The following is a 27,389-nucleotide window of genomic DNA, read 5'->3' as shown; positions in this document are numbered from 1 at the left end:
CAGGTGCAGGGCATAATCGACTGCATGCATGTACCAGCAGGACACCCAGACTGGCCAGTGAGATTCATCAACAGGAAGGGCTTCCACTCCGTCAACATTCAACTGGTCTGCGACCACACCAAGAGCTTCCTGCATGTGTGCACTCGCTATCCTGGCAGCTGCCAGGTCTCCTTCATCCTCCGACAGTCCAGGCTGCTGCAGCTGTTCATTCCATCCCCCCTAAACTTCATGAATGGATTCTAGGGGACAAGGGTTATCCCTTGAAGTGATGATTATTCACCCCTTTACATGGCCCCAAGACGAAGCCACAAAGCAGCTACAACTGAAGCCATCTGCTCACAAGGACCACCATCGAGCAGGCCATCAGGCTTCTGAAGATGCGGTTCCAGTGCCTGATCTGGTCAGGTGGTGCCCTGCAATACATTGCTGCAAGTGTTTCACACATTGTGATGGTCTACTGAGTTCTCCATAACACGACCCTCCAAAGAGTGTGGACCTTGAAGAGGGCGAGGCCCTGGAAGGACACAGCTCATCAGAGGAAGAGGAGGAGCAGAATGTGGAGGAGGAGGAAGATGCAGGTGCCCTGGCTGCACAGGGAGGTGACCGGGGCTGGCACAGGACTTGAGGGTCATGTCAGAATGCCATCAACGTCAGGAATCATCTGATCCAGGCACGTTTCAGCTGACTCTTTCTAACCCAGGATGATGGCATAGTCTGGAACTCACTTTGAACTGCCTGTGAGAACATTCCATTGAAGATGGAGCCTGAAATAGATCCACTGTTACCGCCAATGAATAATGCACATCTGTCCAGAGGTTTCAGTGCCCTCCCTTCAAGGACCGTTGCTTCTGTTCACCATCTCTTCCCTCTTTTCCTGTCTCGCCATTAAAGAATGGAAGTTCACAAATTTGCCATCATGTGTCAATATTTACACAGTGTTGGAAAAGAGAAATGCATATTGACAGGTGAGGCAATCCCAGTGACCCACTCAGTGGTCAGCCTGACACCGTGGCCTCCGCTCTCGGTCACTTCTATGTGATGCCCCCCATGGCCTCGGATGAGGTGGAGGCAGCCTGCTCATTTGTCTCTGCTTGCACCTGAGATACATGTGACGGATGTCCTCGTCGTGGAGGTGCCAGAGGGGGGATCTTCAGAGATTGCTGCACTGGAGTCAATGCAGGGGCAGCCTCCGTAACTGGGCCCTGCCTCAGTCAGAGGGGCCAAGGAGGCCAATGATGATGATGGTGCCCCATGAGGGGTGGCACCCTCTGCCTCCTCGGTGACTGCCTCAGCCTTGGTTGGTGTTCCGGATGGCTGGAGGAACACCAGCTGTCTCGCAACTGGCATCCACTCCAAATGTCTCAGCGCCATCAGTGCCACTGTCCTGTCAAGGCTACAGAGTGTGGTATGGATTCTGTGCATGTCAGTGGGCTTCTCCTGCATTCACTCCGAATGCTGCCTCATATGATTCTCCATGAGGTTGGCCATTCTCTCAGTGGAGGAACTCATGTGTTCAAAGGCCTGAGCCATGGTAATGCACATGAGCTGATTGGACTCCTCCATTCTCAGCCCATGACTGCACACTGCCTCAGGGAGCTCTGGCATGTGGGAACACATCTGTTGCTGCTGGTCTAAGTAGAGTCTCCTGAGCATGGCTGTGTCTGTCTTCCATCATCCAAGGGGGACTGCCCACAGCTACCTCTTCCTTCTTCAACTCCTTCTGCTCACTCATAATGTGCTTTTCACCCAGTGCTGCCCTATCGAAATGCTTGCGAGGACCCATCAGAGCTGGTGGAGGGTACGCTTGTCAGATGTAATGGTGCTTGCTCTGATGTCTCTGATGCCAGTGCTTGTCCTGGTGCAGACACAGGACTGCATCATTTCTCCTCGATGTCAGAACCTGTGAGGGACACGAGAAGAGCTCATGAGAACCAGCCTTGGAGAGCAGAAGCCTCTGAGTTGCTGAGGCTTCCCAATCCACCTGAGTCTTTGAAATGCTGTCGGACAGGGAGGAGCGCACTCCACTCCTTCATCTATAGACTGCAATATCTTTACACCCTCTGCTCTAGGATTGCCCATCTCACCTTCCCCAACCTGTTCCTACAAGGTTGGATGTCGCCCTGACAACCTGCATAGCAGCCTCCTCCATGGCAGTCACTATGTGCCAATGGGGCACCCCTCCTCCTATCAGTGCCCTTTCCGGGCATTATGAGCTGTCAGTGTTGTTTCTTTGGGCACTATGAGCTCTTTTCTCCTGCAAGGATAAAGGAGAGAGAGATAAGGCACTGCTGGGTCTATGCCAATGACAGTGGCTCATTGAGATGGGAAGTTGCATGTATCAGTGCTGGCAAGTTCTCTGCTTCACCAGGACTCTGAGCCTTGGTGAGGGTTCAGTAAGTACCCTGGGCACATCATTCCTCTCACGTTCAGGAGCAGCTCACACCTTCAGGCTCCTCAGCTGGCGTGTCTGCTGGAGGTTGAATACTTAGAGGCCTTTCATGAGGATCTGTCACTGCACTCGCCTTGCCAGAGTGAATAAGGTTATTGAACCTTTTCCAGCTCTGGACCCAGTTCCTCCTGACCACACTTGGTGACCTCAGTCCATGCCTGCTTGGTTTGGGTGGGTAACCTTCTCCTGCCACCCTCCAGAAATAAGACCTCTGTCCTCGCCCTCACTGCCTTAAGGAGGATCTCTAAGGTTTGCATCTGCGAAGCAAGGGGCAGCCCTACCCTGGGTTCCAGGCTTCTGCCTTTCCTGTTCTATATCTGCTGCTGCAACTCGAGCCACAGTAATGGCTGCCGTAGTCTGTTTAAATTGGGCCCACACTTGCTCAGTCCAGACTCCATTCCCACCCCGCGACTGCTAATTGGCCGCACCTTCAGCCAATTAACAGGCTGCCCCCATGAAGAGTGATGTCCCTTTAAGATCTCAGTATGCGAATGAGCTAAGTACCAGGATGTAGTCATGTGACTACAAGCCAGCGTCACTCTGCAACTGTTAACACCCAGACGAAGGTTCTGTAAATAGTTTGCTCTGTGCTGTATATAATAGCTCATCTGTTCATAAATCTGTTTGAGATCTTCATCAAACTGGACTCCATGCATCTCATTTATGTTGCACAGCCAACATAAAGAACTCATTATATTGTGGCAGCTGTGGTGAAAACACAAGATCTGAGATTAAAGACTACAGGTAAAACTGCTTTGAAAACGACCTTTCCTACAGCCAAAAGAGAGAAAGTTCAAAAGAAATACTGGCCCAAAAAGTGGAAAGAAGAAAGAACTTACCTCCAGCTGTAGAAGACAGAGCTCAGAATGACAGACTGCAAATAATTTCTTGTGATCGGGTAAGTCATTATGCCAACGGTCGAAGGATACTGGTTTAAAAAAAACAAGCTTAGAAGTGCTTAAAAGATTGATTTTTTTTCTAAAGACTCTGTGGGAAAAAAAGAACCAGGGAGGATCTGATTCCTCTTCCAGGCTCATCGAGGTTGGAACCATTACAGGAGGCATCCGATAGCAGAAGCATGGGAAAACCCCGAACACTGTAGAGTCTCCATTCATGCTGCTTAAACAAACATTAAACCACTCGAACATGAAGACCATAAACAAACTCTTTTTTTTTAAAAAAAAGCAATTGGACTGCCTATTGAACAGCTGTGTAGACAGACAAGCTTAAAGTGCTGCAAGCAAGATAAACAGAGAACACTATCAAACACCTACCACTCTCCAGCCAAGCAACTAGTATAAATAACAGAGTTTCTTAAAGGGGACATATTGCAGAGTCTTAGAACAAGTCTTCAAGCAAGTTTTAAGACAAAGAACAGCAAAAATATGGATACCAAATTTCTCAGCATGAACTGGAAGGCAGTGATATCCTATCCAAGTTCAAACTTTTTAAACTAAGAATACAGTTATTATTCATAGGCCAAGCGACTGTAGAACCAGAGAAACAGGCTATGAAAATACTAATAGCAATTGGAAATCAGGGAATCAATACCTCTGGGTTATCTGAAGAGGACCAGAAAGATCCCACAAAGATATGGAAAGTGCGCGAAAATTAGCTGCCATTAAGAGTGAATTTTAGAATTTACTGCCTGGAATTGATGTCCTACAGACAATAGCCACAGGAATCAATATATCAGTTCATCAGTAGATGCCGTAGTAAGGACAATAAATGAGCTTTTACAGAAACTGAGCTGTCAGAGTGATTAATGGGGCTGGTGATTTTCTCAACACCCATTGAAGCGTTTCAGAAAGACTTCTTGTGGGGTGGGGGGGGGGGGGTGGGGGAAGAAAGGTCACAACATTGATGCGCTGCTAGAAGATGGCAGGAAATATGAAGCCATTGCAGCTGAACAACAGCATCTGCCCACATCCCATGAATGAATAAAAGAAGGGTGCAGTATCGGTACAATAACCAGGTCTCAATAAGCAAGCAAGTTGTGTGGTAAGGGTAGTTTGTCCCACTCACCGCGAAGTTGTCCTGCATTTCAGGACCTGTACAAGACATGCAGTGCAAAACAACACTGAGCCCGCCTATGCAAGAAATCTGGCTCCAAAGACGTAGCTAGAAGTCACAGAAGGACACAAACAAACAAACGACAGGTGCAGCAACCGGGCAACAGCAGCAAGGAAAGCGCCAGAGACTTGCATAAACGCAAGTTGATACACGAAGTCCACAGCGCAACAGACCTCAGAAAAGAGGAGGTGATCCTCAGCCAGAAGATGAGCAGACGTTTCACATAGTGAACCTGACATATTGTGTTGATGAAGTCAAACAACTGGAAGCTTTTGCTACTATGAACATCATGTGCCCAAAGAAAGTTGGCAAACATACACTCAGGGTTAAGATTGACTCCGGTGCTAGTGCAAATATCCTACCAGTCTGAATCCTGAAGGATATGTACTGGAGTCGTCGGAAATCAATGATACAAAGTTATCGGCATACAATGGGTCACCCATCCCTTGCAGTGCACACTAACAATGCAATGCAGCTATGGCAAGTTGGCATAGAAACCACAAATATTTTACCTGGTATACATGAGTGGACCAGCAGTGGCAGGACTACCAGTGTGTAAGGACCTCAGCATCGTGACTATCCACAAAGTCACCAAGGTATCCATTACAGCAGAAGAGACCAAGGGTACCCTCATTGCGTCAGTCCACGACCTACAACAAATGTATCCGGACAGGTTCGACGCCATGGGAGATTTCAAAGGTGATGCCGTACTACACCTGAGAGAGGATGCAATTCCATCAATCGACCCTCCCAGAAAGTGCAGCGTGCACATACAAGAAAAGCTTAAGTACGAGTTAGATGACATGGAACGCAATGGCATCATCCGTCGGGTGCATCATCACACAGACTGGTGCAACTCTGTTATGTGCCTACTGAAGGATGGAGCAATCAGAGTATGTCTAGATCCGAGGCATCTAAACCTCTCCCTAAAGAGATGTCCCCCCAAGATTCTGACATTCAAGGAAATGAATTCCAAGTTTATAGGAGCCAAATTCTTCTCCAAGTTGGATGCTAAACATGGATATTGGTCAGCACACCTAGCTAAGGAATCCCAAGAAGTCACCACCTTCAAGACACCTTTTGGTAGATATTGCTTCCAGAGACTACTCTTCAGCTTATCTGTCAATCAAGATCTGTTTCAGTAGCATATTGACAATATTATAGAAAACGTGCCTGGATGTATATGCATTGCCGATGATATTGCGATAATAGGCAAAACCAAAGAGCACGATCGAAATCTTGATTCACTGATTGCAGTAGCTCATCGCGAAAGGCTCGTTTTTAACAGTAAGAAGTGCCAGGTGAACGTAAGTCAGATAAATTTCTTTGGCTCCATCTATTCAGGTTGCGGAATCTGTCCTGACCCAGGCAAAGTCGAAGATGTAAGGCATAGGCCTAACCCACAGGACAAGGAAGACCTACAGAGGTGTTTTGAATATTTCATCTTCTTGCCACCATAAATTTCAAACTTTTCTGACAACGCATCATCACTGAGAGAGCTCTTACAGAAAGACATACCATTTGTATGGCAGGAGGACCATCAGCATATGTTTGAGTCTCTCAAACAAGCATTGTCAGCAGAAATCTGTACCCTGCAGTACTACAATCCAAGGAAGAAGACAATCCTGGAAGTTGATGTCTCACAGAAAGGGCTAGGAGCATACATCTTGCAGGATGGCAAACCAATTGCATTCGGGTCCAAATGTTTATCCTCAGCACCATCCAACTACTCAAATATAGAGCATGAAACACTTGCTCTGGTGTTTGGGATCATAATGTTCCACACCTACCTGTTCAGTAAACAGTTCACTGTGGAAACCGACCACAATCCACTGGAGATGATCTGGTGCAAACCATTGACAAGAGCACCACCTTGACTACAGTGACTCTTCGTGAAATTACAGGGGTACGACTTCGACGTCTGCTGCAAACCGGGTACCATACTGATAAGTTGAGCAGATTGCCAAACCCGAACAAGAATGAAGAAGTTCCACTGGATCTACAAATAGACAGCATGGACATCGAGGGGAAAGATGTGCTCAAAATCGCTTTATTGCATTTTGGTCAGCACAGATGTGACCAACTACAATCAGAAACAGCCAATGACTCACAACTGAAGGCACTGTGGAGAGTCATCATAGAAGGCTGGCCTGACACAGTAAAAGACAAACGTAGGGGTGGTCATCATCGACTGTATATAACAGTTGGAGAGATGGGTAAAACACTACCTTGAGCTGTCAAGGGGAGGCGGTGGCGTAGTGGTGTTGTCACTGGACTAGTAACCCAGAGACCCAGGGTATTTCTCTGGGGAAATAGGTTCGAATCCCACCACATGGAATTTGAATTCAATTAATATGGCATATGGGATACTTGCCTTTATTAGCTGAGGCATAGGATATAAGAGCAGGGAGGTTATGATGGAGCTGTATAAAATGCTAGTTAGGCCACAGCTAGTGTACAGTTCTGGGCACCACACTATCGGAAGGATGTGATTGTCCTCGAGAGGATGCAGAGGAGATTTACCAGGATGTTGCCTGGGCTGGAGCATTTCAGCCATGAAGAGAGACAGGATAGGCTAGGGTTGTTTTCCTTAAAGCAGAGAAGGCTGATGGGGCACGTGATTGAGGTATACAAAATTATGAGGGGCATTGATAGGTTAGTTAGGAAGAAACCTTTTCCCTTAGCGAAGGGTCAATAAGCAGGGGGCAAAGATTTAAGGTAAGGGGCAGGAGGTTTAGAGGGGATTTGAGGAAAAACTTTTCACCCAGAGGGTGGTTGGAATCTGGAACGCACTGCCTGAAGGGGTGGTAGAGGCAGGAACCCTCACAACATTTAAGAAGTATTTAGATGAGCCTTTGAAACGCCATAGCATACAAGTCTACGGGCCAAGTGCAGGAAAATGGGATTAGAATAGTTAGGTGCTTGATGGCCGGCACTGACACAATGGGCCGAAGGGCCTGTTTCTGTGCTGTATAACTCTATGACATTATGGCTGTAAGAGGTGCCAGAAACCCTCAGGTGCTTTTGGCCTTAAAGAGGTGAACTCAGTATCTCGGGAGGTGTCACCTTCAAGGGAAAACAAGTGATTGTGCCCAAAGCTCTCTGACACGACATCTTGTCACAACTTCACCAAGGCCATATGGGCATAGAGCGAACAAGATGCCTGCATGAAATACTGTTTAAATGCAAAGAACCTCTGCACCTTCCCAAGATTCAGTCAGTCCCTTGGTTCAAAATCGTCACTGATCTACTTTCAGTTAATGGAGACGACTTTACCTTAGTAACCAATTTATTTCTCCAAATTTCCAATTGTCAGATAGGTAAAAGACACTTCAAGTGCGATCATTGCAGACACATTGAATGCCATAGTCAGTCTATTTGGTGCACCTGAAGAAATCATTTCTGACAATAGGCCACAGTATACAGGCAAACCTTTCAGGGATATGTGCGCCAAATAGGGCGTAGACCATGTGACAGCCTCACCACATTACCCTAGATCTAATGGTCTTGCCGAGCGAATGGTTCCCACTGTCAAATAACTTATCCTGAAGTGTAGGGCAACGACATAAGACTTTGGCAGACAAGTGCACACGACTCTGCCAAGCCATTATCTGTCCAAATTCTTCGAACGGCACCGCCTGCTCCCACCCCAAACTGGAAAACTTTATCAACTTTGCTTCCAATTTCCACCCTTCTCTCACCTTTACATAGTCCATCTCTGACACTTCCCTTGCCTTCCCTTCCCTTCCCTTCCTCAACTTCTCTGTCTCCATCTCTGGGGATGGGCTGTCTACTAATATTCATTATAAGCCCACCCACTCCCACAGCTACCTCGACTACACTTCTTTACACCCTGCCTCCTGTAAGGTCTCCATTCCATTCTCCCAGTTTTTCCATCTCCAACGCATCTGCTCTGATGATGCAACCTTCCACAACAGCGCTTCTGATATGTCTTCCTTTTCTCTCAACCAAGGATTCCCCCCACTGTGGTTGTCAGGGCCCTCGGCCGTGTCTGGCCCATTTCCCGCACCTCTATCCTCACCCCTTCCCCTCCCTCTCAGAACTGCGACAGGGTTCCCCTTGTCCTCACTTTCCACCCCACCAGCCTCCACAGCCAAAGGATCATCCTCTGCCATTTCTGCCACTACCAAACGCATCTTCCCTTCCCCTCCCCTGTCAGCTTTCTGAAAGGATCGTTCCCTCAGCGACATTCTGGTCCACTCCTCCATTACCCCCAACACCTCATCCCCTTCCCACGGCACCTTCCCATGCAATTGCAGGAGGTGTAACATCTGCCCTTTTACCTTCTCTCTCCTCACTTGCCAAGGACCCAAACACTCCTTTCAGCATGACTCCGAGCTTCCGGTTGCTGGCCATTTCAATACCCCCCCACTGCACCCTTCCCCCCTCCCGCTCTCATGCCCACATAGCTGTCCTGGGCTTGCTACAGTGTTCCAGTGAACATGAATGAGGAACAGCATCTCATTTACCGATTAGGCACGCTACAAACTGCCGGACTGAACATTGAGTTCAATAATTTCAGATCATGACGGACCCCCCCTTTTTACTTTTAGTTATTTTTTTCTTTTTTTATTATTTATTATTTGTTTATTTTGTTTTAGTTAGTTTCATCATTCATTTTTTTTACCATGTGCCTACCCACTTTTTTTTCATGTTTGTGCTTTGGGCCAGGGCTGTTCATTTTTCTGCTAATTAACACCCTCTCTGCACTAACGCTTTGTCTTTCAGCACACTATTAGTGTACCGTTTGCCTTTGCTCCATGATCTTCTGGTCAGTTACTTTCTGTAATCCTCTGTCCTTTCAACACATTTCCTTTTGTTATCTCTTGCCCCACCCCCGCTTTATTTGCTTAAAAACTATTACATTTCTAACATTTGCCAATTCTGATGAAGGGTCACTGACCTGAAACATTAACTCTGCTTTTCTCTCCGCAGATGCTGCCAGACCTGCTGAGTATTTCCAGCATTTCTTGTTTTTATTTCAGATTTCCAGCATCTGCAGTATTTTGCTTTTATTTATTGAAGAAATTGAGTTTAGACAAGTTTCCATATGCTAATCTTTCCGATGGTTATTCGAGTGCAGCAGGGTTCATTATATTTTTGGTGGGAAGAAATGATAAATGTTGTCCATTACCCTGGGAATCAAAGAAAATAAAGAGGAAAGTTAAAAGCACCTTAGCTGCTGAGACACTTACACTGATAGAAGCAATCGATATGGGTATGTATTTATCGAGTATTTTAAAGGAACTCTTATACAAGCGGCAGTCGGAGAAAAGCTTTCCTACAGAATGCCATATAAATAACCATTCTCCTGGGACAATGTACATTCAACAAAAAGTGTCACAGAAAAGAGGTTGAGGATTGATTTCGCGAGTATAAAAGAAATGTTGGAAAGAAAAGAAATTTCCAAAATAAAATGGATTGATGCAACTCATCAGTTGTTGGATTATTTTATGAAGAGAGGTGCTTGTTCAAAGAAATTGTTGGATGTCCTTGAAGAGGGCCATCTTGTGTTATGATGAGTTAGGAAAACTTGATTTTTTTTAGTGTTAAGATTGCTTTGTTTTAAAAAAAGGGGAGAATATATAGTATGTTAATGGCTGGTGCTCTTGAAGGTTGATGGTGTAATAATATAAGATAAACAAAAATGTATCATTATTTTCTCTCTCTTTTTCATTTTATATAGATGTATTTAAATTAAAGAGGGGAATCTGTTAGTGTCTAATAAGTTCTGTTAATGAACATTAAATATCTAGTAGATGAAGGCAATAGGGTGGTGAACAGGTGTTGGGTGTTGATTAGTTAATTGTACTCAGATGTACATATAAAAAAGAGCCAGCCAACGCTGACTGGGTGTTGTTAGGATTGGCGAAGTAAGCTCTGTGGCAAACAATAAACAGTCTCCACCGAAGCATCCTAGTCTCAGTGTCTTCTTCACATACAGGCTTGGAAGTTTCTCTAACAGCAATGACACTTCTGCCAAGATTGGCAATGCAAAGAGGGAGTGGAGGAGGATGGTGTGGTCAACTATGTCAGAGACTGCAGAGAAAGCAAGGAGGAATAATGCACCATGGTCATAGTCAAGGAGGATATCCATTTTGTGACTTTGATTAGGGCTATTTTGATGTCCTAGCAGGATGGAAAACCTTGTCAGTTGTTAAGGCCATGGGAGATAAGAAGATCCAGGGGGATAGTAGGACAGTTTATATGAAGGGTGAGGTCTGGAGGAATAGGTGGGCAGTGAAATAGAAATATAGCAAATAGGAGCAGGAGTAGGCCATTCGGCCCTTCGGGCCTGCTCTGCCACTCAAAAAAGATCATGGCTGATCATCTAATTCAGTACCCTGTTCCTGCTTTTTCCCCATATCACTTGATCCCTTTGGCATTAAGGAATATATCTATCTCCTTCTTGAACATATTTAATGATTTGGCCTTCACTGCCTTCTGCGGTAGAGAATTCCACAAGTTCACCACCCTCTGAGTGAAGAAATTTCTCCTCATCTCGGTTCTAAATGGGAGGAGAGAGGGCAAAGGGTTCCTATGATTCTCTGAAGTGTTGGATGTTGATATAATGTACTTGGGGTTTGCCTTTTTGTTTTAACATTGCTTTTATGTGTCTCCAGACTCGACTCCCAGTGATACTGAGCTCATGTCCACTATGGTGAAGCGGCTGACTGAGATGGAGCAGCGAGTCAGAACCCAGGCACAGGAGATCAGCAAGAAGGTTAGGGAGTTTCCCAGGCAATGCTACAAAAGCACTTCCCAGCTACTCACTCTGCCATAACACTGAGGCACTGAAATATTTTCTTCATCAGAGGTTCAATAATATTCTCTTGTCTTTTTACAGAACCAGAAAATAGCTGCGTTGGAAGAAAAGCTGAGTTTACTCCAACTATCCAATGGTAAAGGCCGTTTCATTGCTATGAATAGAATTATGTCCAGTTCTAATGCTGTATAACAGAGATGCAGCGTGGTGCAGAGTTCTGCACGCTGATTATTTCAGTATTATCAAATTTATTGATGACACCAAGCTTCATGACGAGATAGTAAACCTTTATAAATCACTGGTTAGATCTCAGTTGGATATTGTGTCTACTTCAGGAAAGACGGCAAGGCCTTGGAGAGGGTGCAGAGGAGATTTACCAGAATGGTACCAGAGATGAGGGACTTCAGTTGTATGAAGAGACTAGAGAAGCTGGGTTTGTTCTCCTTAGAGCAGAGAAGATTAAGGGTTGATTTGGTAGAGGTGTGCAAAATTACAAATGTTTTTGATAGAATAAATAGGGAGAAACTTTCTACTGGCAGGAAGGTTGGTAAACAGAGAACACAGATTTATCACAGAAAATCAGGGGGGATGAACATGAGAAGTTTTTTTCTAGAGAGTTGTTACACAGAGCCAGGACTAACTGGATTGGGAGCCAGGTCTGGCAGGATGGGAGAGAGAGGTAACGGGATTGGGAGAATAGTCTTCTTATATTAAGCCTTGTTTCCCTTTATTTTCCTTGTTCTGAACAGAAATAGCTGATCAGCCCAAAAGACAACAGGAGCTGGAAAAATTACTTCAGCTTCAGAATCAGGTGTGGGAAATGGAGGTAAGAGATTGGCCTGTGCCTCGGAACCCAGACTCATCGCACCATCTCCCACTTAAACTCATTCTTTTCCATGACCTTCTCATCTTTCACTTTTTCCTTATTCCAAGCATTGACGTCTGTGACACTGCACTCCATTCCCCCTCCCCCAATTTGACACTGCGGGGAGGGAATTTTAACCTGTCAAGGAGGGTGGGTTTCTGTCAGGCAACAGGTTGAAATATCTGAAAGTGCCATTGTGCCAGGAAGCTGACAGAAACCTGCCAACATCTGCCTTTAGCCCGAATGTGTTCCTCAGCGAGTGGGAAACCACTGTGGGACAGGCGGGTCTGCCATTTAAATATGTTAAATGATCATTAGCTGCAGTTTTAACCCAGAATTCTGACTTTAACTCTGAGCTCTGTGGAACTCGCCAGGGAAATGAGGGGAGAAGACAGTGAGAATTGACTGGCACAAAAGGCTTTAAATACTGAGATCAGCCAACTGCTTCCTTGGCTGAGTAAAAGGCGTTTGCTCACAGGACTTGTTCTGAGAATGTGCTTTCATTGCTTTGGAGGTGATTTCCAATTCATGGAGGTCATTTCTCGGATCTTGGAGGGTTTTTTTTGTCTTTTTTGCCTGTCAGTCTTCACAGCAGCATGGGAGCTTGAACCTCAGATGAGGAACATGAGGAAAAGCACAGCAACACCACCAGCAGCAGAAACAGCATCAGCAACAGCAGCTGCCTTATCCTCAACCCCTTGTTGCTGCTCAGGTCAGAGGGGATAAACAGAAAGCTCCAGCTTACAGGAGGCATTGTACCCAACACAGGTTGTACAGGCAGAGGATAAGCTTCCTGGACATGACTGAGAACCAGTGTCTCAGGAGGGTGAGACTTTTCTGTCAGGTGGTCGCTGACATTTACCGTCCCCTAGAAGAAGACCTCCTTCCAAGTGGACCAAGTGGGCAGCAATTGCCAGTGGCAGTCAGGGTCACCACAGCCCTTAATACCTTCACCTCTGTCTCCTTTCAGGGATCTGCTAGTGATATTTGTCGAATCTCATAATCTGCTGCCCACAAGGGCATCTCACAGGTGTCTGATGCCATGTTTGCCAGGCCTGGCACATGTGCATTTGGCTACTGATGAGGCCAGTCGGAATGAGTGGGAGCTCAGATTTGCTGCTTTGGATTCCCACAGGTCTATGAAGTCGTAGATTGCACACGTGACAATCAAGGCTCTCCAGATCATCCAGGTGAATTCATCAACAGAAAAGATTTCCCCTCCATCAGTTTTCAGCTGGTCTGCAACCACCGAAAGATCATGATGCAAGATTCCCAGGGAGCTGTGATGATGTGTTCAAGCACCTGGTCAAAAGCTTTTTAAAAGTCCAAATCATAAAAAGTTCCATAATCTACTTTATTTGCAACATCCTCAGTGATCTTTCCCTTCTTAGCCCATGCTGGCTACATCTCAACAGGTATCTGAAGGAAGAGGAGGAGCTTCAGGAGGTGCCCGATCAGCTGCTTGGTCCACAGAGGCCCCATTTTACCAATGTGAAGCGGCCCTGCACCGCATGGAGAGGCTCCCAGCTTCATGGAGGGGAGCAACCTGCAGCAGCCCAGGGTGGGGGCACCATAGGAGCAGGAAGCTCCATGGCCTAAAGAAGGGGCTGCAGCACAAAAAGCAGCCCTGCAGCCCCAACAATCCCCCACCCCCAGAGGGGTTTCCCCTCCATCCCAAGAGGCCTACTGCCCTCAGCGCCCTAGATTTTAATTTTTATTTACCTGTCTTTAGATCCCGGTGGGGTTGCTGAGGCTTCAAAGCTGCTGGCCCTCTGATTGGGCCAGCAGCACCAGGGGCCCACTCGCCATCCTTGATTGGACAGCAGGACCGTAGGTGGCCAATTAGGAGGCCGCCTGCAATAAAATTGTCTGGTCGGTCCTGCTGCAGGCAAGTGCGAACTTGGGGCTCGTTTTTCAGCCCATCGTCCAGGTCCCGAAGCCCACAGTAAAATTCAACCCTTTGAGTCCCACATTCCTCACGAGATATGGTGCATCAATCTAAAAGTTCCTTGGCAAAGAGAGAAACCTAACCTTGCAAGACCAGAAATCAGAAAATCTGATAAAGATATCTGAAACTGAGCTTGTTCTCCTTAGAGCAGAGAAGGTTATAGATGGATTTAATAGAGATGTTCACAATCTTGAAGGGTTTTGATAGAGTAAATAAGGAGAAAGCGAGGACATAGACTTAAGATAATTAGCAAAAGAACCAGGGGTTTTGAGAATTATTTTTACACAGCCAGTTATTATGATCTGGAATGCACTGCCTAAAATTGTAGTAGAAGCAGATTCAATATTAACTATTGTAAGGGAATTTGATAAATACATGAAGGGTGTAAAGTTGTAGGGCTATGGGGAAAGGACAAGGACAGGGGGATGGAACTAACTGGATTGCAATTTCAAAGAAGCAGTACAGACACAAAGGGCCAAATGATCTCCTTCTGTGCTGCATCATTCTAAGATAGAGATTTGCTTATATCGCCTTTTCAGAGAGTACTTTGAATAAAATTTCTTCGTAGACTTGTCTTCCCTTTAAAAATCAACCAAAAACAGCAAGAGCAATGGGGGAGTGTGCTGACATGTTTGACGCGGCTGTTTTCTGTAGAAATTCCTGAATGATTACGGGATGATCTGGGTCGGTTCAGAGAAGGATGAGACCAGCAGTGTGTATCTAAAGGAAGAGGAGGAGCTTCAGGAGGTGCCCAATCCCAGTTGGCCAGTTTCATACCCAGGTAAGTCCTATGGTTACTGGATGAGATTTTGGTTAGCCTTGCTTTGGAGCCGGGTGTGAGGCACTGGTCACAGCAACCCAGGGAGCTTGTGATTCTGAAGAGTGTGCAGCACAGACAATGGGTATCTAACATACAGATGTTGGCCTGTTTATTTTTTTAATAAAATCATGGCATCTTTTATAGCTTCAACATCTGGAAGGGGTTTGATCCGGGTAAATTATTCAAGCAGGTAATGGTTTCAAAAGCTTAGGAATATAATTTAGGGGACTGTGTGATTAAGTTTGTTTTTTCAAGGAGAAAATAAGTCTGTGAGAGTAATTTTATTTAGAGTACACCCCATTTTAAATAGAATTACATATAATTTAACAGCGCAGAAACAGGACATTCAGTCACGTTGGGCCCTGCCCAGGTTTATGCTCCATAAGAACCTCCTCTCACCCTATTTCATCTAATCCTATCACCATATTCTTCTATTCCTTTCTCCCTAATGTACTTATCTAGCTTCCTCTTAAATGCATCTGGTGCTATTTGCTGCAGCCACTCCTGTGGTTGCAACTTCCACATTCTAACCACTGTCTGGGTAAAGAAGTTTCTCCTGAGTTCCTTATTGGATTTATCAGTGACTGTCTTGTCTTTATGACCCCTAGTTTTGTACTCCTGCATTTTATACCAAGAATTCTCTCATCAGTTCCATGATCCCACACTCCCAACATGGAGAAAGTACGGACTGAATGGTCAGTGCTCTGTTGTATGCGCTGCGGTGTCTCTGGCCTGTGCTTCCTCTCAGCATATCTCATGCTGGGAGTGCGGGAGCTCTAATTTACATCAAATCTTCTGCAGGTCACAGGGGGTCAGGTTCCTTCACACCCCCATCAAACTGAATTTCTGGACTAGATTGGCACAAAGTACCCAGCCAGAAGTATGGCCTTCCAGGGATGTGTCACTCTGGATTGGTTTTCAGGTTTTCCCACTTGTGCATACCCACCACATCCGGCTGTCCATCATTTCCACTAAATCAGCCCTGATCCTTGGAACATTCAGCGGCGACTATTGCCACACCTTTGATATGTTGATCAAATGGTCATTCTTCATGTGACGGCCAATATAATAGCCATAAATGTATTGGTGTGAAGATGGTGAATGGATTCCTTAGTTGGTGAATGGATGGCCTCATGTGGTCTAAAGTCAGACAGGGCAGGAAAGCCCCAAGATACATCCCTGATCTGTGCTGAGTTAGCTAATCTCAGTGTGGCCATAGTTGGAATGCTCCAATTGGCCTCAGTACCCATTGGAGGTGAGGATAGGAGGGAGGGAGGGAGGCGAATGTCAGATGTAACATCTGCTCCTGATTGCTATCAAGCAACTCTCAATGTGAGGGTGTCACAGGGTCAGGCTCAGCTATGATCCACCCCTCAACTCAGTAGACTTTGGCTTTCTGGTCTCTCGGGCTAAGAATGAATGAGGTACTGAAAGGCATGAAAATCATGTCTTCATTCAGGAAGAAAGGAAATTAAAGCTCTTAGATTATAAACTGAGACAGTTACTCAACCAAACAGGTTAAAAAGAGTACCAAAGGGATGAGACAAATCACAGTCTCTATCCGAGCCTTGTGGAGTGTGCTCATCACTGCAGTTTTGTGCAGGATGCACATTGGCACTCAGTGCTGAGCATGTCCAACAACAATAACAATTTGCATTTATGTAATGCCTTTAATGTAGTAATATGCATCAAGGTGCTTCACCGGAGATATTAGGACAGGTGAAAGAGGTAGATTTTAAAGAGCATTCTTAAAGGAGGAGAGAGAGGCAGAGACGTTTAGGGAAGGAATTACAGAGCTTGGAGCCTAGGCAGCTGAAGGCATGGCCACCAATCAATGGTAGAGTGATGAAAATCAGGAATGCACAAGAGGCCAGAATTGAAGGAGCACTGAGATCTCAGAGAATTGTAGGGCTGGGTAAGTTACAGAGATGGAGAAGGCTAGAGGAGGTTACAGTGATGGGCAGTGTTGTAGTGCTGGAGGAGGTTACAGAGATATGGAGGCTTTAAGACTGCCCCTGCACATACTGTAAAGAGTTTCTGCAGACTTTCTTTGAAATGATCAGAATTATATGAAGTTTTGGACATCAGCTTCTGGAGCATTCCATGTACTGGAATGGTGCACAATGGTGTCTTCACAGAAAGGTTAGATTTGTGATGTTATCGTAAAGTTATAGAAAGTTAGTTTGCACTGATTTATTATAAAAGTGTGTTAATATAACATTAAAAAGACATTTATATACTGCCTCAAGGTACATTACACACAATGTAATTTGAGTGATGAGAAATAAGGTCCCTTTATTTGCTTTGGTGACAGTGGTTGAAGGATGAATGTTAACCAGGGCATTGGAAGAACTTCCCTGCCTTTCTTCCAGTAGTGCTTATGGGATCTTTAATACCCACAGAACAGGCAGACAGCACCACCAACAGTGCAGCACTCCTGCTGTACTTGAGTATTACCCTAGATTTCATGCTTCTGCTCTGGAATGGAGCTTGAACCCATGACCCTCTACTTCAGAAGCAAGACCACTGGCCACTGAGCCAAGGTTGCAGTATACATTCTAATCCTGACAGTGCTCTTTAGGGTAAGGGGCAGGAGGTTTAGGGGGGATTTGAGGAAAAGTTTTTTCACCCAGCGGGTGGTTCGAATCTGGAACGCACTACCTGAAGAGGTGGTGGAGGCAGGAACCCTCACAACATTTAAGAAGTATTTAGATGAGCACTTGAAACGCCATAGCATATAAGGCTATGGGCCAAGTGCAGGAATGTGGGATTAGAGTAGTTGGGTGCTGGATGGCCGGCACAGACACGATGGGCTGAAGGGCCTGTTTCTGTGCTGTATAACCCTACGACTCTTTTTTAAGACTGGAGTGAGCTTGTAGAGCAACCGATATAAAATAGAGTTTAGTGTTATTTTCAGATAGTTGTGAATTCCTAAGCAGTGTTTCTTTCAAGGGCAGAGGCTGAATTGCTGATTGTTCTTTTCACAAGGTTAAACCACAGAGCTGCTAGAATATGCTGCAAAAGCATAAGGCATGAGTTGTGATGCACTGAGTGGAAACTGTGGTTTGGTTCAAATCCACCTGTTGGAATGAGACAAGAGTATTATCATCTGCAGATCAGACTACTTAGTTGAACAGTCCAATCAACAGATTCTTAACATTACTTCAATTGTTGTTTAAACTGTAGTGAGCTTTCTGATTGGAGTAGTTATTTTGGGGGGTGGAGGGGGACTAAAAACCGTAGACCTCAATCTACTTGTCAGTCTGGGAGATAAACAAGAATTAAATCCTTTCTCTCATTGGAGATATCTCATTTTATTTTATTCCCTTGACTTCCCTTGAAAGTTTCTTTCAATAAAACAACTGTTAGTTATGTTGCACCTTTAACATAAAGTACATTCCAATGCTCTTCACAAAACACAATGGATCAAGGAACAGACACTGAGATGTGGAGGGGAAATTAGGAAGTCTGAACAGAAGCTGTTTTGAAAAGCTGCATTTTGAGAAGGTTAAAAAAGAAGAGAGACACAGAAGTTCCTCACTTCCTTGCACTATAACAGTGACTACACTTCAAAAAGTCCTTCATTAGCTGTGATGTGCTTTGGGCTATCATGAGGTTGTGAAAGGTGCTGTATTAATTCAAATCTTTCTTCTTTCTTAGGGATACTCTGTTCAAAGTAAATTTCTATAGAGTTTTGGGAGAGGGGTGTAAAATTTAACCATGACGGTGGCACAAAACTGGTGGTAACAGATCTGCCAACCATTATAGACCCCGCCCAACTTTCCTTTCCGTTGAAGAAAGATCAGATAGAGAGTGGTGGCTGATAGATTATAGCCTGAAGTTTGATTTTTTCCCCCGTCAATCATATTTTCTGACTCGAGTGGGAATCCATGCACTTCCTGGAGTGTCTGAAATTGGCATAAGTCAATCCTGAGTTTCAATAGGTTGAAGTTAAGTTCTTCACTATCTATCAGTACCAACTATGGCTCAGTGGGTGACTCTCCTTGCTTTGAGCCAGAAGGTCATGGGCTGAAGTGTCACTCCAGAGACTTGAGCATAGAAGTTACACTTCAGTGCAGTACTGAGGGAGTGGTGCACAGTTGGAGGTGCCGTCTTTCCAGTTCAGACATTAAACCCAGGCCCAACTGCCCTCTCAAGTGGACATAAAAGGTGGCATGGTGCTATTTGAAGAAAAGCAGAGGAGATCTGAATAGTGTCCTGGTTAATATTTATCCCTTAACCTGAAAACAAGTTTGTTGTTTGTGGGAGCATGCTGTGCACAAATTGGCTACTATGTGTCTTGGACCACACTTCAAAAACTACTTCATTGGCTGTAAAGTGCTTTTGGACTTCCTGAAGTTGTGAAAGTCGCTATACGAATTCAAGTTCTTTATTTTCTTTCATTGCTGTAGTGGGGAAGTCTCCAAGCCAAATTCTTAGGTTTTAGAGCTAATTGCTCCCCATCAGCAATAACATTAGGGGAGATGGTGGCGTAGTAGTAATGTCACTGAACTAGTAATCTTGAGATCTAAGCTAATGCCCTTGGGTTCAAATCCCACTACCGCTAATTAATAAATTCAATTAATTAGTGAAAAAAATCTGGAATTGAAAGCTACTCTCAGTAATGGTGTCATGAAACTCTCATCGTTTGTTGTAAAATCCCATCTGGTTCACTAATGAGCTTTAGGGAAGGAAATCTGCTGTCCTTACCTGGTCTGGCCAACATGTGACTCCAGACACATAGCACACTCTCAACTACCAGCTGAATGGCCTAGCAAGCCACTCAGTTGTTGCCAAGGGCAATTTGGGATGGGCAACATGTGATGTTGCAAGCTGTTATTCTGTTGTCAGATATGAGGCTTTGCAGTGATCTGACAAATTGGTTGCCAAGAGCTAAACTCCAGTGCCAAGCTTTGAAAGTTTGTGATCGTTGTTCCTACATAATGGATTTCTTGTCTTGCTGAAGCTGCAGTGTAGCGAGATGGAGGCCAAGAGGTAGAGGAATAGAGTGTGATTCTGGGGGAGCTAAAATATAGCAGCAAAAGCTAGTGGATGATGTGTGGCGTTCACTCACTCAGAAAGGAAATGGATGAAGATGCCCTTGGGAACAAGGTTAAATGCTACAAGAATAGGTGCAGACTGAGGTGATTGGGTGTTCCTTAGGGCACAATGGACCCTTTTGAGATTTACAGAGGGACAACCGACCATAATTCAGCATTAGCAATTTGGAGATGAATGGGATTATGGAAATTGCCTTGACTTATCTTCGTGGGAATTAGGGAACATTTATTTAGGACTTTTCTTCAGGAGATTAAATGGGTGAGGGAAATTCCCTGAGGGAACTTTCCTCCATGAAGTTTGTGTAGCAAAATTGTAAACCCCTTTTATTCAACTCATTGTTTTGTTGTGCATAGAACCCAGATTAAATGTCCTGTGTACTCCCCCATTCCCTATGCCCCCTCGTCCCCACCAGTGTTTGGTGCACCCCCCCCCCCCCACCCCCCACCCCCCAGTGCATTCTGTATGCCCTGCACCCACTTCAGGCCCCATGATGCCTCCCAACCCAGTGTTCCCCTGTTCCCCCGACCCCTCCCCAGTCCCTGTGCCCCCCCAGCCCCTCTTCTCATCCCCTTGTTGATTAAATGTTTTATGTTCTTGGAGCTAATACTGATACTGGATTTCTGCAGTGATACTGACATAATTCACAGCGAAGAGCTGTTGCTGCTGGGCCTGTAGGACGTATTTAGTTTGAAAGTGTTGTGGGAGTTTTCAAGGTTTGTAAACCAGTTTGCAACAGCTTTATGTGAAAGGATCACAATCTCTCTCGTACTTCCTTCGTGCTGCTATTGCCATTGCTACATAGTCACACACCGTGTCCTCGATTTATTTACAAATTGCATACTTTCAATACTAACTCCACCAAAAGCAAAACCTCCTTTAGCTGGTTATTGGACTGAATGTTCCCTAACCTTGGCTCAATCACTGATAGTTCCATATCTACCAATTTGATCTTGCATTGCATGTTGCACTGTGGCAGCAAGAGCTGTGCGGTTACTTTCCACATTTGCAAGACTCCGTGCTGGCATTACTCCTCTCTCTTTAGTTCTGTTATCTTAAGTATTTGGTATCATGGAAGCAATTTTGGGCACCTTGCCGACCCTTGAAAGTTTCCAATTTGTGGCGCATTACAGCTTTTTCATGATGAGCATAAGTTGTGCTGATCCTGCAAGACGTGTATGTGTGCGACTGTGGTGCCCATACATAAAGTGTTCTAGTGAAATCTAAAGATAACCAGACTGTTTCAGCAATTTAGTCGAGAGAGTTTGACACACTGGCATGCAAATCAATGTTAAACTGTTAATTTCTCATGTTGTCAATGGAACGAAAGAGATTATTCACAGCAAGCATCTTGGTTTTCAAACATGGTGTCTGTGATTAAGGGCTGGTTTATTAAGTTAATGGATAACCCTAGGCCGTATTCATAACCACTGTTTGAGAAGCAACAAATGTAACTGCCATTTGTGATTCTATTCTGCTGCTGTTTTAATTTCTAATTTTAAACAACTACAATCACATTGGGCTAAATATTTGTCGACTACTAAATAAAAATGAGAAATCCTGGTCTGGACCATTTTAATTTATAATAACAGTTTCAAGTTCTTCAGTAGGTCCCCAATCACTCTGTTCACATTGGGTATGTTAGTCCAATGGTTGGGAATTACAGTAGTCCAGTGGTTGGAGGTTATGTTAGTGCAGTCTTTGGGGTGGTGGGTTACAGCAGTCCAGTGGTTGGGGGATACATTAGCCCAGTGGTTGGCAATTACAGTAGTACAGTGGTTGGGTGGGGGGGGGGCTTACTTTAGTCCAATGGTTGGGGGTTACAATGGTACAGTGATTGGAATATGGTAGTCCAGTGGTTAGGTTGTTGAAGCCAGCAGAGTGCTGCACTAGGTTGAATAGCCAGTTCTAAAGCAGCTGGGTAGAGGACTGGGCATAGATTCTAGATATGTGGAAAATCAAAGCACATGCAGAAACTGCCTAGATTTGCTATCTAGGGGGTCATTCTGGTGCAAAATACGATTCAAACCAGCTATGGGGGTTCCACCAGAATGGTGTATGGCCTCTGGAGAGGAGACATTATGCTCTGAGAAAGGAGGAGAACCCAACTGTGACAATCCTAACAAAATCCAGCGCAAGGATCCCAACCAATCCAAGAGCCGGTTCCCACCTGCCGGACAGACTTTGGCAATGTAAGGAATCCCTGTATGTGTTGAGGTTCAGTTGGTTTGTCTGTAATGCTCCAGACTCTACAGACTGCAGCGGTATATGCTTCAGCCCAACAGGGCCCCTTTTTTCTTTTTGCCCAGGAGATCCGGTCCAGCAACAAGACTGATTACCTCCTGTATCTCTGGTCTTGTACAATCTCGGCATTCAGCTGCCCCCACGCAGTCCAAGTTTACTGACGCAAAAGCAAAATACTGCGGATGCTGGAAATCTGGTCTAGAGACAGAAAATGCTGGAAACATTCAGGAGGTCTGGCAGCATCTATGGAGAGAGGAACAGAGTTAATGTTTCAGGTTGATGAGCTTTCATCAGAACTGGTAGATGTTAGAGATTTAACAGTTTATAAGCAGGTACAAAGGCAGGGAAAGGAGAGAGGGAAGGAAATAACAAAGGGAATGAATGGCTTTGATGGGTTGGAAGGCAGGAGTAATTAAATGGCAAAAGGGATGGTAATGCAAGGCAAAGGGGGTGGTAATGGGACAAGTAAAGAAACAAAGGATGGGTTTAGAGAAACTGTAAAATAGCAACAGCAGCATCATTTCCAGCTCCTGCTGTCTGGAAAAACAAAGGAGAGGTGGTTATAATTATTTTTCATTTTTTATGGGATGTGAGCATCGTTTGCTCATTTATTGCCCATCCCTAACTGTCCTTGAGAAGGTGGTGGTGAGCCGCCCTCTTGAACCACTGCTCTACACCCACAGTGCTTTTAGATAGGGAGTTCCAGGATTTTGACCCAGCGGTAGTGGGAACTATATCGCCGTTCCTTCAATCAGGGTGATGTGTGACTTGGAAGGGCACTTGCAGGTGGTGGTGGTGGTGTTCCCATGCGTCTGCTGCCTTTGATTATCTAGGCAGTGCATCTTGTAGATGGTACACACTGCAGCCATGGTGCGCTGGTAGTGGAGGAATCTGACATTGTTGAAATCAATGTTGAATCCAGAAGGTTATAGAGTGCCTTAATATAAAGTTGAGGTGCTGTTCCTTAAGCTTGTGTTGTAGGAGGAACAGTTATAGGAGGCTGAGAACAGAGGCAGGACCATCTGCAGAAGCACCTTTGGATCGAACTGTCTTCCGCTGGGCCCTGCAAAGGTGACTGATACACTAGGGTAAGTCCAGACATGTTTACACTCTCTCATATCCGTTGTATTAAACAGACATCTTGAACCTTTCCTTCAAGCAATGCTTCCAGTGATAATCAGAACACTGTTTGTTGAGATAGCCTGCTTGCTATATTTGATAGTGGGCTGTCTCACTCCGTCAACCATCTCTGTTGCATTGTCTGTGTTTCAGTGACTATTACATTTAGCTTAGTTTGGTGTGGTTATCTACTTTTGCTTTGCAAAATAGAAACTCATTATTAATCAAAAAAAATCTTGCTCCGCATTCTTCACAATTCAGTCTTACACTGTCAAAACCTCTTCCTCTGGGCCTCCACACGCTTTCTTCAGTTCTCCTTGTGCGTACATATGCCTCTTCTGGGAAGTGGATGATTTTAAAAACACTGGAAATTGGGTAAAGTGTTTCAGAAAATAGCTGTGAATACTTTAAACTAGTCCAGCTGAGTGTGATTGCTACCTGCCCTCCTGTATCACAGCTGGTGATGGTTTGTCTTTCTTTCCCGCAGGCGACAATGACCACGATCCTGTGACCAGGGAGAGCAACGAGCATCAGCCGCAGCAGTCTGGTGTGACGGACTCCAGGGAAAGTGGGTCACAGCCCATATCTCCTCAATCAAGGCCGACTTCGCCATGCATTGTCGTCCTACCTCATGAATCCCAGATTGGCCTGGAGAAGAATATAATCTCGCTCCGGGAAGTTCAGAGTTCGATCCTGGCCTCCAATTATCTCAGCCTGGAAGAGCCAGTTATCAAAGGCATTCAAAAACTGGAGCATAACATGAACAGTGTGATCCAGGAAGTCTCAAGTACCCTGACTGCCCTCAATTATACCCTTGGGCAGATTCTACAGTCTCCTGCAGTCGCTGACAGAATGAACAAGAATAAAAGTAGCAGAATCCATGATGCGTCACCCCTAGGACAGGAGTTATCTAACTCCCTCAACTAATCAAAGATTCAAAGGAACATAATTTGGCATTCAAAAATCTTTTTTTCCCCCAGTTTTTTTCTTCTACCCAATAAGTTGTGCTCTCAGGATCTGAGAGTTTATCCCTCCCCATCCTTTCTTTTTTGTTGTTAGAGGACACAGTTTCCAAAAGAAAATAAATCCAGGTTTAATTGCAGCATTTTATCTGGGAGTCTTTATGCAAATATTGCCATCCTTCGGACAGTTTCTAATGGAATTATTGCACCTGGTGCAGTGGGGAGGGGTGGGGAGGCGGTACCTTTAGTGTTGAGGGCTAAGGCACATAGTTAGAGTTGGAGCTTAGGGAACTTTACTCAGTGAACTATGTGGTGCTCATGTTGGACAGCCAGAACTATATAGTGTTCCATTTGCTGCATCTTGAGGAGCACAAAATAATCATCTCAGCCCTTTACAATCATTGCCATCAACTTTTCTTGTTTGCCAGGTGTCTTCTCAGCAGGTCTAATGGTGTGGTGTTGGATCAAACAAATGAATTAGAAATGCTTGAAGTGGGGCTGGGAGTCATAATGGGGTGAATGGACTTTCCTCATCCATGACTTCATGTTCTGAGCTATAGTTGCTGCCTCCTGAACCAACAAGCCATGTACACTGGATAACATGTGTGCATGGCATGAACTATGCCTAAAACACTGGGTAACACATGTGTGCCACGGGGTAATACGTGTACATTCCATGAACCATGCCTAAATACAAAGCAGCCCCCATGTATGCCGGAAAAGTGGCTAACACATTGGTGCCATAGCTTAGCACAGAAATGTCCAGCTACGGAATGGGGTGAGAATGCACATGACATTCCAGGCAGGAAGCTTGTTTACTGTGAGCTAAGGTCCACGGGCAGGGTGGTGCTCTTCCACTTTGAGGTGGTGTGGATTCTGGATTTCAGACATCTGTGGCTGTAGCAGGGAAGGTCTGTTTTGTTTCTAGTTGCATAAGGTCCACAAAAGGATTCTGCATCTGATATCTCTTCTGACAATTAGGAATGAACTCTGACCTGTTGGAATCTCCAATTCCTCCAGAGGTTAACGGGTGCGGGGACTTCAGGAGTGAACAGTGCGGGGCCCATGTCTTGGGCTGGGTGTATTCTCCTTCTGACTGCCTCCCTCTTGGACCCTCCTCATTCTCAGGAGGTCCATTGTTGGTATTTGGCCTTTATTGCAAAGGGATTGGATTGGGACCTGCCATTCGTGGTTAACTAAAACAGTTAAAGATAGTATCAAACTTAAAGAAAAAGCTTGTAATTGCGCAAAGATGGGTGATAGATCAGAAGATTGGACAGAATATAAAAAACAGCAAAGAATGACTAAAAGACTGATAAGGAAGGTAAAATTACAGTACAAGGGAAAGCTAGCTAGAAATATAAAGACAGATAGTAAGAGTTTCTATAGATATTTTAAAAAGAAGAGTTAACAAAGTGAGCGTTGGTCCTATAAAAAGTGAATCTGGGGAATTAATAATGGATAATAAGGAGAGGGCAGATGAACAGATATTTTGCATCGGTCTTCACTGTTGAGGATACAAGTAACATCCCAGTATTAGCTGTAAATCAGGAAATGGAAGGGAGAGAGGAAATCAAGAAAATTACAATCACCAGGGAGTGGTACTGAACAAATTGTTGGAGCTGCAGGCTGACAAGTCCCCTGGTCCTGATGGACTTCATCCTATGGTGTTAAAAGAAATGGCTAGTGAGATAGTTGGTGCGTTAGTTTTAATTTTCTAACATTCCCTAGATTTGGGGAAGGTTCCATTAGATTAGAAAATAGCGAATATAACTCCTTTAGTCAAGAAGGGAGGGAGACAGAAAACAGGAAATCACAGGCCAGTTAGCTTAACATCTGTCTGAGGGAAAATGTTAGAAGCTATTATTAAAGGAATGCTGTGTGCAGTTTTGGTCTTCACATTTAAGAAAGGATATACTTGCATTGGAGGCGGTGCAGCGAAGGTTCACTCGATTGGTCCTTGGGATGAGGGGTTGTCCTATGATGAGAGGCTCAGTAAATTGGGCCTGTATTCTCTGGAGTTTAGAAGAATGAGAGGTGATCTCATTGAAGCATGTAAGATTCAAAATGGGCTGGATAGGGTAAACACTAAGATTATTTCCGCTGGTTGGGGAATCTAAAATATGGGGGCACAGTCTCAGGATAAGGGGCCGATCATTTAGGACTGAGATGAGGAGAAATTACTTCACTCAAAGGATTGTGACTCTTTGGAATTCTCTACCCCAGAGGGTTGTGGATGCTCCATTGTTGAATACATTTAAGGCTGGGATAGACAGGGTTTTAATGTCTCAGGGAATCAAGGGATATGCCGAGCAGGCGGGAAAGTGAAGTTGAATCCTAAGATCAGCCATGATTGTTTTGAATGGGGGAGTAGGCGCGACAGGCCATATGGTCTAGTCCTGCTATTTCTTGTGTTCTTGTGTTATTTGGATGTTCTGTTAAATGCCTGGAATGCAGTGGATGTGTTTCTGTCAGAAATCTTGTGGAGAAAAGTTAGTTTTATGGTAACATGAATGGTAGTTATAAATCACTGGTGCGGCCCCAGCTGGACGATTGTGTCCAATTCTGGGCACCACAGTTTAGGAAGGATATCAAGGCTGACAGAGGGTGCAGAGGAGATTTATTAGAATGGTACCAGGGATGAGGGACTCCAGTTATGTGGAAAGACTGGAGAAGCTGGGATTATTCTTATTTAGAACAAAGAAAATTAAGTGAAGATTTAATTGAGTTGTTCAAAATTATGAGAGGGGCTTTGATAGATTAAATAGGGAGAAACTCCTCTGGAAGAAGGGACAATTATAAGAGGACGCATTTAAAATAAATGGCAAAAGAACTGGCGGGGGAGCAGGTGAGTTGGTAAATAGATAAGGAATTTTTTTTTAATGCAGCAAGTTGTCATCTGGAATGCACTTGCCCGAGTCAGAAGGTTTAGCAGGTTCAAGCCCCGCTGCAGGCCACGAGCACGTAATCCAAGCTGGCACTCCCAGTGCAGTACCAGGGGAGTCCTACACCTTCGGGCGTTCCACCTTTCAGGTAAAATGTTAAACCAAGGTCCCGTCTGTCC

General features: G+C 44.9%; 2 protein-coding genes across 3 annotated transcripts in view; one reads left to right on the top strand and one right to left on the bottom strand.

Annotated features, from left to right (window-relative positions):
- Positions 1-27,389, bottom strand: part of LOC137347216 (SH3 domain-binding glutamic acid-rich-like protein 3) — a 171,410-nt gene that overhangs the window by 54,783 nt on the left and 89,238 nt on the right. The window contains 1 exon segment of the mRNA XM_068011454.1: positions 22,340-22,487. The gene's annotated coding sequence lies outside the window, so the exon portion shown is untranslated.
- ubxn11 (UBX domain protein 11) overlaps positions 1-27,389 on the top strand; it is a 62,944-nt gene that overhangs the window by 17,620 nt on the left and 17,935 nt on the right. For both annotated transcript variants that reach the window (XM_068011452.1, XM_068011451.1), the window contains exons 4-7: positions 11,167-11,267; positions 11,391-11,445; positions 12,059-12,135; positions 14,777-14,903. In XM_068011452.1, the coding sequence (XP_067867553.1) occupies positions 11,167-11,267; positions 11,391-11,445; positions 12,059-12,135; positions 14,777-14,903 (360 nt within the window). The remainder of the gene's footprint in view (positions 1-11,166; positions 11,268-11,390; positions 11,446-12,058; positions 12,136-14,776; positions 14,904-27,389) is intronic.

This window comes from Heterodontus francisci, chromosome 31 (genome assembly GCF_036365525.1).
Source record: "Heterodontus francisci isolate sHetFra1 chromosome 31, sHetFra1.hap1, whole genome shotgun sequence".
Taxonomy (NCBI): Eukaryota; Metazoa; Chordata; class Chondrichthyes; order Heterodontiformes; family Heterodontidae; genus Heterodontus; species Heterodontus francisci.
Note: the sequence above shows the minus strand (reverse complement) of the source record. Positions and strands in the feature narration are given on the sequence as shown.